The sequence below is a fragment of the Maylandia zebra genome, linkage group LG13 (genome assembly GCF_041146795.1).
Source record: "Maylandia zebra isolate NMK-2024a linkage group LG13, Mzebra_GT3a, whole genome shotgun sequence".
NCBI classification, from domain to species: Eukaryota; Metazoa; Chordata; class Actinopteri; order Cichliformes; family Cichlidae; genus Maylandia; species Maylandia zebra.
The window spans coordinates 13,871,347-13,883,682 of NC_135179.1; the positions used below are offsets into that span (position 1 = coordinate 13,871,347).

The 12,336-nt window shown below is 38.6% G+C and overlaps 1 protein-coding gene across 2 annotated transcripts; it reads right to left on the reverse strand.

Moving 5' to 3' along the window:
• Positions 1-2,447: 2,447 nt before the first annotated feature.
• Positions 2,448-11,656, reverse strand: ubac2 (UBA domain containing 2). Of its 2 annotated transcripts, none has more exons than XM_004551488.3 (10): positions 11,442-11,656; positions 10,924-11,048; positions 9,789-9,908; positions 8,923-9,029; positions 8,516-8,639; positions 8,376-8,423; positions 5,763-5,871; positions 4,870-5,012; positions 4,250-4,396; positions 2,448-4,170 (listed from the first exon to the last, which is right to left on the reverse strand). In XM_004551488.3, the coding sequence occupies exons 1-10, from the start codon at positions 11,470-11,472 to the stop codon at positions 4,063-4,065; spliced, it is 1,062 nt and encodes a 353-aa protein (XP_004551545.1). In that variant the 5' UTR covers positions 11,473-11,656; the 3' UTR covers positions 2,448-4,062. The 2 variants fall into 2 exon arrangements, with proteins under 2 accessions (XP_004551545.1, XP_004551546.1); XM_004551489.3 differs by lacking the exon at positions 11,442-11,656 and adding an exon at positions 11,142-11,406.
• Positions 11,657-12,336: the final 680 nt, after the last annotated feature.

Genomic DNA, 12,336 nt, shown 5'->3' on the forward strand with positions numbered 1-12,336 from the left:
CTACTGGTGGTGGTCAGAGGGCCCGGTGGCGCCAGTGTCCGGCAGCCTCGCCTCTGTCAGTGCGCCCCAGGGTGGCTGTGGCTACAATGTAGCTTGCTATCGCCAGTGTGTGAATGTGTGTGTGAATGGGTGGATGACTGGATATGTAAAGCGCTTTGGGGTCCTTAGGGACTAGTAAGGCGCTATATAAATACAGGCCATTTACCATTCCCTCTCATTCACACATAAAACTGTATTCTGTTTTGCTTCAACAGACTTTCATTCCTTTTCTCTCCAGAGCATACCTCCACATTTCCAGGGTCTCTTCCACCTGCTCCATACTCTCATTTTAAGTCACAATGTCATCTTCAAACATCATTGTTTTTATTTACTCAGTGGAGGTGGCAGCACTTTCAGTCTTTCTTTGTTTTAGCTACTAAACCAACAGAGTAAAGAGTGGTATCAATGTTCTCATTCAACTCTAACAAGGCAATCAATGCATTTAACTCTATGTCTGTATCCCAATGCTTATTGCAATTTACCTGAAAAGCTAATCTGCACCAATAACCAACTAAAACTTGCAGCTGCAGTTGCAGTAACACAAGGACACAGCTGACTCTGCTCCTATTACAGCCTATCATAAAGTTAAAGTATATCATGATGTACAATAGAGTAGGCATTGTTTAACAGAGTCACAGGCAGCTTAACTGAAATGACAAATATCCCCACACAACTGCTGATGCTTCAAGGTCACAGTCAGCTGTACTATAAATGGTAGTGGTTTTCCTGCCAGACAAGGAGAAACCCCCTGAATGTAGCTATGATCTACGTCATCTTTCTGTTACTATTGCTGCTGATCTTCCTGGCTAAAAGCGGGGTTTTTAATATAAACATATGAGATCAAAGCAAAAAAAAAAAAAAATCTCCCAAAACTCCAGATTATAAACAATGCGTGATTAATGTTGTGCATTAAATGGGCATTTCACAAAAGGATCTCCATAATGAGGCTGGTTGTCCGTGAAGTTTTGTTTCTTATTAATCATTGTCTTTAATTAAACCTCAGTAGCACAAAGAGATCTCAATCACTGAGGTTTAAGCAGCTTTTCAATTCAGGAGCCATTAAAAGTCGCACCGCTTGACTGGTTTATATATCAGCTGAGGCTGAATAAAACTGTGTCACTGTGAGCTCAGGAGGTCTTTCGGGTTTTTTGTTTTGTTTTGTGGTTTTTTTAAATGGCATCTCTACAATATTTCTGATGGGATTTCAAGTCCAATAAACGTGTGGTGAGAAATTTAGGTGGCCCAAAGTATAATCTGTCCTTTATTTTTATTTATTTATTTTAGTTATTAGTTGATGAACTGTGTGATTTTAAAACTCTTTGGTGTGAAGACGTGCATATTTTCTCTGCATTGATATTCAGTCACCCTGGAGCGAGCCTGTCTGCTGGAGCTGTCTACTTAATGGGAGCGGGTGGGTGTGGCAGAGAACTAACTGGCAATAACAACACCACGGGTCTGACTCGATGTCTCCATCTAGTGATCAAATGAAGCTTATCATGGGGAGGTACATTAAAACAAAAATCAATAACAGCAATTATGACCACCTTTAAAAAAGAATAAACGTTTTTGAATCGCGTATTGTTAGATTGCAGTTGAATGATTTTAAGTAATATCTGCTGCAGTCACTTTGGGGGTTTCCTATTGAGCATCTAGCTAAGTGATATATATTGATCTTCATTAAAAAAAAATAAAAGCTATGTACAGTTACAGCACAGTTGCTCTAATATGCACAAAAGGATAGAAATCTTAACCCTGAATTTTGATCTTTATAAATCACATTATTTCTGCTTTAGCTTGTAATGTATAATGGCTTATATTTTGCAAACCACTCATGCATGCCTCCCTTAATTCTCTTTTGTTCCTTTTGCTTTTTGTGCTACTAAAAAAAATAAACTGATACCTCAAGAGGAAGTGAAATTACAAACTCAAAACAGTGAAAATAAATACGAGGTTTTGTTTTTTTTAGCAGATAACTGAGCCCATGTATCATCTTGGCAAAAGGCTGCCATCATGTGTTAAAAAGTAGCATTATTACCTAATAGCAATCCACTGTTAAGCCCACAATAAATGCATAATGTATGCTTTCTGGCCACTTTGTCCACCTGTTCAGCTACTCATTGATGGAAATATGTAATCGGCCTTTTAGGGACATAGACATGTTCAGAAAAGCCTGATGAATGTGGCATACAGTTTCAGTTTCAATTTCACTCTATTTTAGAAACAACTGAGCCACTGGGATCATTCCACACAATCATGTCTAGGGATTACAGAGAATGGTGCGACAATTGTTACATAGATTAAATTGTTATAATGTGGGTTATATGGGTTAAAAATGGTTTAATGACTCCAACAAACCAAACTAAACACTTAAATGTCATTTTAGGATTAATGTTTCGTCAACTTATGACTCGTTTTAAACACAGGCTTGTTTTATTTTTATTTTTTAAAGGTAAATACTCATCACCATAACACATAATTCCATCATCAAGTTGATTTATTTGACAGACCAAACATGATTCATTACAGTCCATCAAAAAGTTGACCATGCAACAATTCTGTCATCACATCCATATATTTTTAAATCACTCTCCAAAAATACAAACACAAATGACTCTTCTCAGTGGTCATATATTATCAATATTATTATGCACAAAATATAAAACTAGCATCCATCTTTGAAATCGATATACTGCTGATGCAGTATTACTTCTCTTGCATGTATATTTATATACACAAAATTAGTGACTATGCAACACATAGTCGCCTTAAACCTCTCGCCATGATATTGCATAATAAATATGAACCGACTTCTAAGACTTAGTTTGAATTAGACAGATGTGCTGGCAGCGAGAAAAAAAAAAGAAGACTCAGTTAAGACACAATAAATAACCCTTCAATGTGTTTGTGCATACAAGAGCATGAAATAAAGAAACAAAAATGGTCAAGGGCATGAAACATGACCTCCTTGAAGGCCTTCTGTGTGTCTGTGTAGGTGCACTCGCATGTGATTGAGATTATGTCATTAACAGAAAAGTCTCCTCAGGGACCCTGAGATAGCCCATGTAGCCAGCAAACAGCCCGTCTGTCCACAACACTGTACAGTACTTGTAGAGTTAAAATGGGCGAAACCAGCCAACCCCACAAGAGTTTGGCTCTTTAAGTATCTCTCAGTCAGGCTAACTGCTTTGTTAAAACATCTCAAGCAGGAAAGGGTTGCAATCTGTTACTTCCATGAAACACTGCCAAAGTAAAAAAGTAAAACCTGTGTAGTTAAATCATTGTTTAGTAGGTTATATTGTTCATGTAGTTTTTTCTCCAGAGTCCCCACTAATTTATTTTAATTTTGCCAGCATGAAAATAAAATAAAATGACAGCAGCACAGCTGATCATTTAGTGCACAAAAATCTTGCACTTTTTTCCCTTTTCACTTCTAACCAATTATCAACATCTAGAACTCTGGATACACCGGACAAAACATTGGGATACAAACTGTATTTTACATAGCTACTGTATATGTTGGCCTGTGAGATGGCAGCTGATTTGTCAACTCTGTTTGAAAGAAGTAGTCTACCTTTTATTTCCACCAATGGACTGGAGAATGTTATTTTTAAGATGTACTCTTAGAAAAGCTCTTGACTTGTTTGATTTTTGTGTTTTGTTTAGTTTTTTTTCAGGCATCTTGTTAAGTTAGAGGCCTGACTCACCTTCCTTGAGCAATGACGTCTGTTTCACACTACAACAGCCATCAGCAAGCGATGACGCAAATGACATCCACTCTGTGCTTCACACTTCATTCATCAGCCTGCTATCAGGCTCAGCTCCTGTTGGGGCAGCCTAACACTGCTTCAGGGGAGCAGTGACACTGCCTTCATATAATCTGTACAAATTTTCTTTGTCGTCTCCTTTCCTTTATTTATTCTCTTCGACTCTGAATTATTTGCTTTCTGCTTAGCTTTTCGCTCGTCTGCTTTGGTTCCTGCTTTCTCTTTCTGTCACCTCTTTCCCCTCACTGAGCTGCTTCCCTCAGTGTTGCAAGAGGAAGTTTGTTGCCATATTAATGTCATTATTTGAAGCTCTGAGCGCCTCGAGGGCATCGATCCTGGAAAAGCCCATTTCCACTAAACGTGCAACCTGTAGGACACAAGATAAAACCAGCTCAAACTTAAGCACAGAAACACACACATACAGGAACACTGAAGTAAACGTCTACCTGTTCTTCTGCTACAGGGGAGTTGTCCAGAAAAGGTGGCTGTGTGGATTGGTGGGCTTGAGGCTGAGGACGGGGCTGCACCGGGACGCGGTTCTGTCCTCTGTGTCTCAGTGAAGGGAATAACCTTGTCCACTGTAGCAACCCGCTCTGCACAAATACACAGACAAAAGCAGTATCTAATACTTTGTAATACTAATCACTTCCATCTAGACAAGAACCAATTGAATACCAATATCAGATATCTGTCAGATACTTTGATAGCTCAGTGATTGTATAGCATACATCCTTAATGACTTAAAAAATGTTCCTCTTCTCATGTTTTCTGACTCTTTTTCACTAGCTCTGCATTTGGCTAAGTTCAGTGTCACTACTGGTAGCATGAGTTGATATCTGGACCCTACAGACGCTACACAGGAACTTTAATAACTTCAAATTTGTGCAACTACCTACCTAAATGATCATGGTTAAATGTCTGACTACAACCGTAACTGTAAGCATGCTTCCCTCTTTCTTTCATTGCTGTATCGCATACTGTCATGTGGCCTTAGAAGCAAAATCAATATCTGAGAAACTGGGTGGTCTATGCATAGGTTCAGTTTTAAGTCTTTGTGTGCATCTACCTGTGGCTGTTGTCTGGCATTCGTCCTGGCCTCGTTGTACTCGGCCAGTAGCAGCTGTTGGTCGAGCAGCTCCATCCTCTGCTGCCTCTGAACGTCAAGAGTGGCACCCATCCCCAGAGGTGTCTCGCTGGTAGGTTGGGAGCCTTGACAAACACAGATATAAACAACAGATTCGTCTTAAAAATATCATAACATATCTGTACACGAGTGGATAAGTGCTATGAAGGATCATTTAGCACAAATTCAGTTTTTCTAAGAGGTTTCAGGACCTCATATCCTATATAGTGGTGAACAAACTAGATTACTATTATCATGTTTCACTTCAGTCAGGGAACAATAGTTCAGTTAGGGAATTTGACATTGTTAAGCACTGACTATTTTGAGGCTGATAAGCACTCTAAAAGGCTTAAAAATCAGTGAGCGGGACATTAGGGATTAGAGAGGACGAGCTACTTAAAACAGAACATTAAAAAGGTAAGTAATCTATCGAGGAAATGTTTTAAGAGGTAAAAGTAATCTGCACATTAACATAAAAAGCTCATTTTTGGTTTAACTCCATCTGTTCACACATTATTTAATAAAACTTAATCTATGAGTTCATAGATTGGTGAGCTGACGACAATATCCCATCAGCCTTTTATAGCTGAGAGGTAAAAATCCTTTTAACCAGCAGTTAAAAAGATTAGCCAACAGTGACAGCGGTACATCTTATCATTTTAAGTCACTCTGTGTCACAGCACTAGTCAAATGCCTAAAAGGTATGTATATTATTATTATCATTAAGTCAGGCAGAAAGAGACAACAACCCCACGTCAGGCTCTGCAACTCTCGTCCTTGTAAAAGGGATTTAGACAGGATTTGTGTTTGTTGTTATTACGAAAGGATGGACTCACTTGAAAAGACTGGCTCCAGAATATATTGTCCAATACGAGACACCCAGATGGGGACAAACAGGATCTTCTGTAACCGTAGGACACTGGAGTGGTATAGTCCACCTGAGATCTGAAAGGCATATTTATAAAAGCACATGTGGACATAATACAGAAATAGCAATCTTTACTGAATAAAGATTAAATTACACAGTAGAAAGTAAGGAACAATATTAAGTGCTTCCACAGATATAAACTAGTATAGGGCAGTAAGTAAAGCTCGAGTTAAAAAAAAAAAAAAAAAAAAAAAAAAAAATGTGCCTCTCCAATAAATCCTTTGTTTATTTTCCTCAGTTGCTTTAGTGATAAGATGTCAAAGTCTATGATCATGTCTTCAAAAGCTTTGCTTGGTCTAATCAGCTTTCCAAATCTTAAAACCCTGTAATGTGAAAAAGACAGTCACCTCCCCTTTTTTTATTCCAAGGATTTAGGCATAAAGAAAATCATAATAATACAGCCTGAGATGAAGAACGTGTGTCATATTACACCTAATCATTATTTATTTAACAAAACTTAAGCCAAAATGGAGAACCAGTGTCTGAAAAAAAAATCCCATATCATGATTCAATAGCTCAGGCTCTCACTTCCTTGCAGAGGATTTCTGGGAAGCTCTTCTTTACAATGATTCTTCAGTCCATCGAGGTTTGTGAGTATTCTCTCCAAGATCCTGCCACAGCATTTCAATTAAGTTGAGGTCTGGATTTTAACTGGACCATTGCGACCCCTTGATTTTTTTCTTTTTCAGCCAATTTGTTGGTGATTGCTGTACTTTGGGAACACGCTCTTGTTGCCTGACACAGTTAGCTAAGCTAAGTTTTAGCAGTTGGACAGATAGCTTCACACTTGACTCTAGAATACTTTGGTATACAGAAGACTTGATGGTCAACAAAACAAATCATCACCCCTCTACCACTGTATTTGAGAGTTGGAATGAGACGTGTATGCTGTGTTTGATACTTGCTTAATGTGGAACTGTGCATTATGGCCAAACATCTCCACTTTGCTCTTGTCTGTCCACAGAACATTGCTCCAGCAGTCTTTGTTTTAGATGCAACTTTGCAAACACAAGCTCTGCTAACATGTCTTTTTTTTTTCTTTATTCAAATCAGGCAACAAAGTATATATCTCATTTACATTGACATAGTTTTTTTTTTCTTTTTTCCCCTTTTCCCTTCCCCTCCCCTCTTTTCCCCCTTCCCTTCCTTCCTCTCCCCATCCTTTTTACATAAAATATAACTACCATTATATAAACAATCATATCTATGTCTATACACACACATTTATTATCCTAAATAAGTATATTCAAAGGAGGGAGAGAGGGAAAAAAAAAACAAACCCCAAAACAAACGAACCCCCCCCCCCCCCCCCCCCCCCCCCCCCCAAAAAAAAGAAAAAAAAACAACACCTGCGTAGACCCATATATATAATCTTGGAGCAGATATGGGAGGAGGCCATACCTCCCAGTTTTACTTATTAAAGTAATCTATAAAGGGTTGCCAAATTAGGTAGAACTATTTAACATTATCTCTTAATGAAAATTTAATTTTTCCAACTGTAAATGATACATTGTGTCTCTTAATAAAGCAGAATGAGTTGGGGGGGCTTTATTTTTCCAATTTAGAAGTATAAGGCGTCTTGCAAGCAATGTTATAAAACTCAGAGCACGAATTTGTTTATTATTTAAGTTTTTAACTGTAGCTACACCAAATAGTGCCATTACTGGGTCTGGGGGGGAGTTGTTTTTTAAAAATATCAGACAGAGTTTTAAATATTTTAGACCAGTAGGTAGCGATATTAGGACATGTCCAAAACATATGTGACAATGAGGCAGAATTCTGGCCACATTGATCACATCTTGAGTCAGCCCCTGGAAACATCCTTGAAACCTTCAATTTAGACAGATGGAGCCTATGCAGGACCTTAAATTGTAGTAGTCCGTGCCTTTTTTTTTTAAAGATGTGTTAGCAAACTCTTCCAAAGAAGCCATATTTTCTGAGTTTTTTAAACTGTACAGTTATAAACTTTAACATTTAATATGGTTATTAAGCCCTGAGATCTAGCTCTCGGGTGTTTTGTCATTTTTCTGAGCATTGTATCATGTGACCTTGGGTGAATTTGTTGTATGAAATTTTTTCCACTTGTGAATAATCTTTCATTAGAGAATGATGGACTTCAAATCGTTTTGCATTTGCCTTCCCATATTGATGTGCAGCCAGACACCTGAATGCTCCACTGACAAACCTTCTGCCTTTATAGAGGTGCTCACACTTAGATTAGCATCTGTTACTACTTATAAATTATAGACTTACATTAAAACCTTGGAACTGAATGTAGGCAGACTTTTTTTCTCACACGACTATATATATTTTTTAATCAATCAATCAATCAATCAACTGTTTGATTAATACTGAAATGCTTATATCCTTTGATTTTGATTTCCTTGATTCATACTGCACACAGAGTCCTTGATGATCACCATTATTTATCCCTCCTGGTCATGAATAGCTTATTATGTTTTAAATGCTGGTACACATGCTAGATATACATTCAAAAGACAAGAAGAATTTATTTACTCACCAATCCACTGAGTGCAAGGAGCCACATAAAAGGGCTGGAAGTCAGCAGCTGTATCACAAAGAACAGGATGATAAAACAGAGATTAGTAAGAATTCAAACTTAAAAGTGAAACAGACTTCCACGTGTCCATAGGGATTTACCTGTAAGCCTACTATGTAGACCAGGGACTTGTTGGTGATGTGGATGCGACCCAGTACCTGTGTGACTGGCATCCTGGGGATCGACAGGTAGAAAGGCACAAACAGAGAGAAGACTGGTGCAAGCCTGTGGGAGGCGAGAGGGAAAAATCAAGAGGATTGAGGTTTGGGCTCCCTTGTGAACTTATATTGATTTTTATGCATTTTGATCTTTTATGTTAAGTTTACATGTATGTAAATAAAACTGCCATTGTCTCTTTTGTGGAGGTGGATTGTAAACTGATTATCTAATACATCATGAATGATGAAACAAAATATGTCATGAAAACTGTTGTCGCAGGCCATAAAACTGAAAAAGTCTACTTTTATTTTAGTGATGCTGCACGTGCGTTATAATAAAGTCTACTTACAGTCCCGAAGGCAGTTCTTCCACCTCATAGTAAAACAGAAACTGGAAAGCCTCTGCCAGCAAGAAATCCATCAATGCAGAAAGACACCAAGTACCAAAAAGAAACGACTGGTAAAGGGAGAAAAGAGCACCATATAAGATTATCAGAGCAGTACATACCTATAAAAAAAAAGAAGAAGAAAAAAAACCCCTTCACACTGTATTACATAAGATGAGTTAAAAGTGACTGAGACCATAAACCTGGTCTCTATCTAAAGTCACAGCTGGGGAGTTTCACTTTTCCACAGACTTCTACAATCAGGCTTCTTTTTATTGGTGGCCATTACAAAGACTAGAGGTTTAAGGCACTTCTAATTTATCTTTACTGTTCATACAGAGATGTTAAATCACTCTTTTATATGCAGCCCATGAGTCTAAAAACATTTGCACAAACACAAAGCCACCTAAATGAGGAAGTTATGCATTTTCTTCCCTAAAAGGTGAATTCAAAACTGAGATGAAACTCATACTGATTCTGACTGATGATCACACCTATGAAATAATTCTAATTTGGAGAGTCAAAGGAGCTTGCAAAGAAAAGCGTCTGGACTTCTTTAAGTTGCTTGAAGACGTTTCACCTCTCATCCGAGAAGCTTCTTCAGTTCTAAGGTCAAATGGTGGGGAGTCCCAGATTTAAACCTAGTGGGCGTATCCCCCCACAGAGGGACAAAAGGACCCCCTGATGATCCTCTAATCGCCTGAGCCAATTTGGGGAATAATTTTTAATCGCTTTATACAGCACCATCCACTCTTCACTCTGGTTCAGCTAAATCTCTGGTTACACTCCTTCCTTAAATGTTTTTATCTATCAATAGTTTTTATACTTACAGCAAACTTCCTGGTGCCAAACCTCCTTTCAAAGATTCTAAAGTTGTAAATGAGCAAACTGCTGCAGAATGAGTCCTTGATATCGAGACACACCAGCCTGGCACACAATAATCTCCACACCTAAAACAGAAGGGACGGAAGAGTCATACACAGACACTTGCATCCAAAACATACGAAGAACAAATAAACCCCTGTATAATAATGCCTTTTATGTATATATTACACATATTATACATATGTGTCCCAAATTTGGCATACTATCTCACATTTCTGAACCAAATACTAGTACATTTTACCATAAATTCCAACAAAGGTTTTATTAAAAACAAAAAACAAACTCAAAATCCATTTAGCAACTTCTCTTAGCACAAATAACATCTCCCCAAGCTCAGACTCAGATGTAATCATGTGACCTAAATGGGGAATTTTAGTTTCGTGATAACAGGTCATTACATATGACGATAAGATAATTCCTGTCACACCACACACTTCTGCATGGTTGATGGTGTACTACTGAGCAACATAACCAGGGTTTGTGTAAGGAGGCTTGACAACAGTGTATATCACCTTTCTTTGTCAACCCATGCTTTCTGCTTCGGGATCTTACATGCTACTCAGTATATTCAGGTTTAACACTGTCCCACCCCCTGAAGCAGGAAGCATGGACATCTCTTTGTTAACTTTCAGTTAAGAAAGTAAAAGTAAGAAAGTAACTTTGTTGACTGATTATTCTTTGTGATAAATAACCTACAAACTTAATCTGTTTTAACCTGTGTTCTATTAGCTGTGTAAAACAAATATGGTGACAAATTAGGACAAGCATAAACAACATTTATGTATTTTCTGCATCGCCAGGATACATGCAAATTCTTGGAACAGGAAATTTACTCCACACGCTTTATTCTGCAGTTCAACAGGCAAAATGGATTTCTTCAGCAGACAGTCTATAAGCAAAACTTCAGAAAGACCAACAAAGCTGGTGTCTGTCCTCCGAGACAAGGTGTGTTTGTTCAGGGTCTTTAGTCCTGGATCCTTATTGTTTCACTGGTGTAAACTATCAGATAGCACTAGGTGTTGGTTTTAGCGTTCCCTCTATGTTTCACCCCCAAACACACTTGTAGATGCCGGGCCGTACCTGATGCTCCTGTGTGATAGCCTGGAGGTGGTAAACAAACAGGTCTTGGTACTGTGGCAGCAGGGTGAGCATCACAGTTAGCCCATTTAGAACCAGAAGAAGGCTTTTCGACAGAGGAGCCTTGTCTGTCAAAGACACACACACACACACAGTATAATTAACAGCAATGTACAGCGTCGCTTTGTTCATCGATTTATCTAATATTCTTTAAATATTACCAAGAGTCGTGAAGATGGAAGGGCTTATTTGTATACAGAGGCGGGGCACACATAGACACACAGCCACCTCAGTACTACGAAGTTAGCATAATATTCACTTTATTTGAACTTTGAGGCCTTAGCTGAACAAACTGAATACTTGGAAACGTGTAACATAAGGTTCTAATTAACAAACCGAAGCGTTAACTGATAGATACCGTTCAGAGTAAATGAATGACAGCGCAATGCTAACGTCAGGTAGCTAAGCTAGTAGTCCGTTGAGACTCGTTGTGGTTTTAACGGCAAATTCACGATACTTACAAAGGCCACGAGAACCGGTGGTTGTGAACATAACGTCCAGGTATGTTACGGTGTCCAGGCGACGGCTGTCGATCCAAATATAGCGCCAAAGTGACACTAAAACACCGAAATAAAGTTGGAGACAGGATCCATGCTGTAACCGTGGAAGGAAAGGCAGGGCAAAGGACTCCGCTACGGAAGCCCGACAACAGCTAAAAGGTTTCTCTCGCAGAAGCCCCAAATGTTAAAAGAAATTCGTCCTGTGGGGGTCGCTGTTGTTCTGTGTTGAGCCCGGGAGAAGTCTCGCTGCTCAGACATTTTTATGGATGAACTTCAGATTCAGGTTCAGCTTCAGGTTACTTTATTTGTACCCACAGGCAGGTTTGGTCTGTTGTAGTGAGTCATTCATCCTTACGTGTGCATTTTCAATACATACACAGATCACAGATAAACACATGCTTAGAGAATCCACATAGTATCGTGTAGGAAAGCTACAATATGTCTATCTGACTGATAGCTGATGGAAGAAAGCTGTTTTTAATATTTGATGTTGTGCACTTTGAGGCCAAAAGCCTTCAACCAGTAGGAAGAAATTGAAACCTACTATGCAAACGGTGCAAATCATCAAGTAAAATCAAACCAACTGGTGTAACCATCTGGTGTATGCTGGGTTCAGTCTGTCAAACCATTTAACAATTTCATTAAGTGAGTTTGTGTTCTTTACATATATATATCAATTACTATGAGACCAAGGAAAGGGATAAAACAGATTCAGTAAAAGCACAGTAAAATAATACCATCATGGTTTTATCAATCTGGAAACAGGAAAACCTTCTCATGCACGGCAGTCGCTGATGCCCTTTTTATAAGTGCAGCTTCACACTCATTCGTTTCTGTGAGCGTTTTCTGATTCGTT

What these genes read in the sequence shown, in the direction of transcription:
- ubac2 (XM_004551488.3), bottom strand. Translation starts at nt 11,472, where the DNA reads ATGTTCACAACCACCGGTTCTCGTGGCCTTT. An exon ending in CACCGGTTCTCGTGGCCTTT is followed by an intron (nt 11,049 to 11,441) that starts GTAAGTATCGTG and finishes TGTCTTTGACAG; the next exon opens with ACAAGGCTCCTCTGTCGAAA. An exon ending in ATGCCAGACAACAGCCACAG is followed by an intron (nt 4,397 to 4,869) that starts GTAGATGCACAC and finishes GTATTTGTGCAG; the next exon opens with AGCGGGTTGCTACAGTGGAC.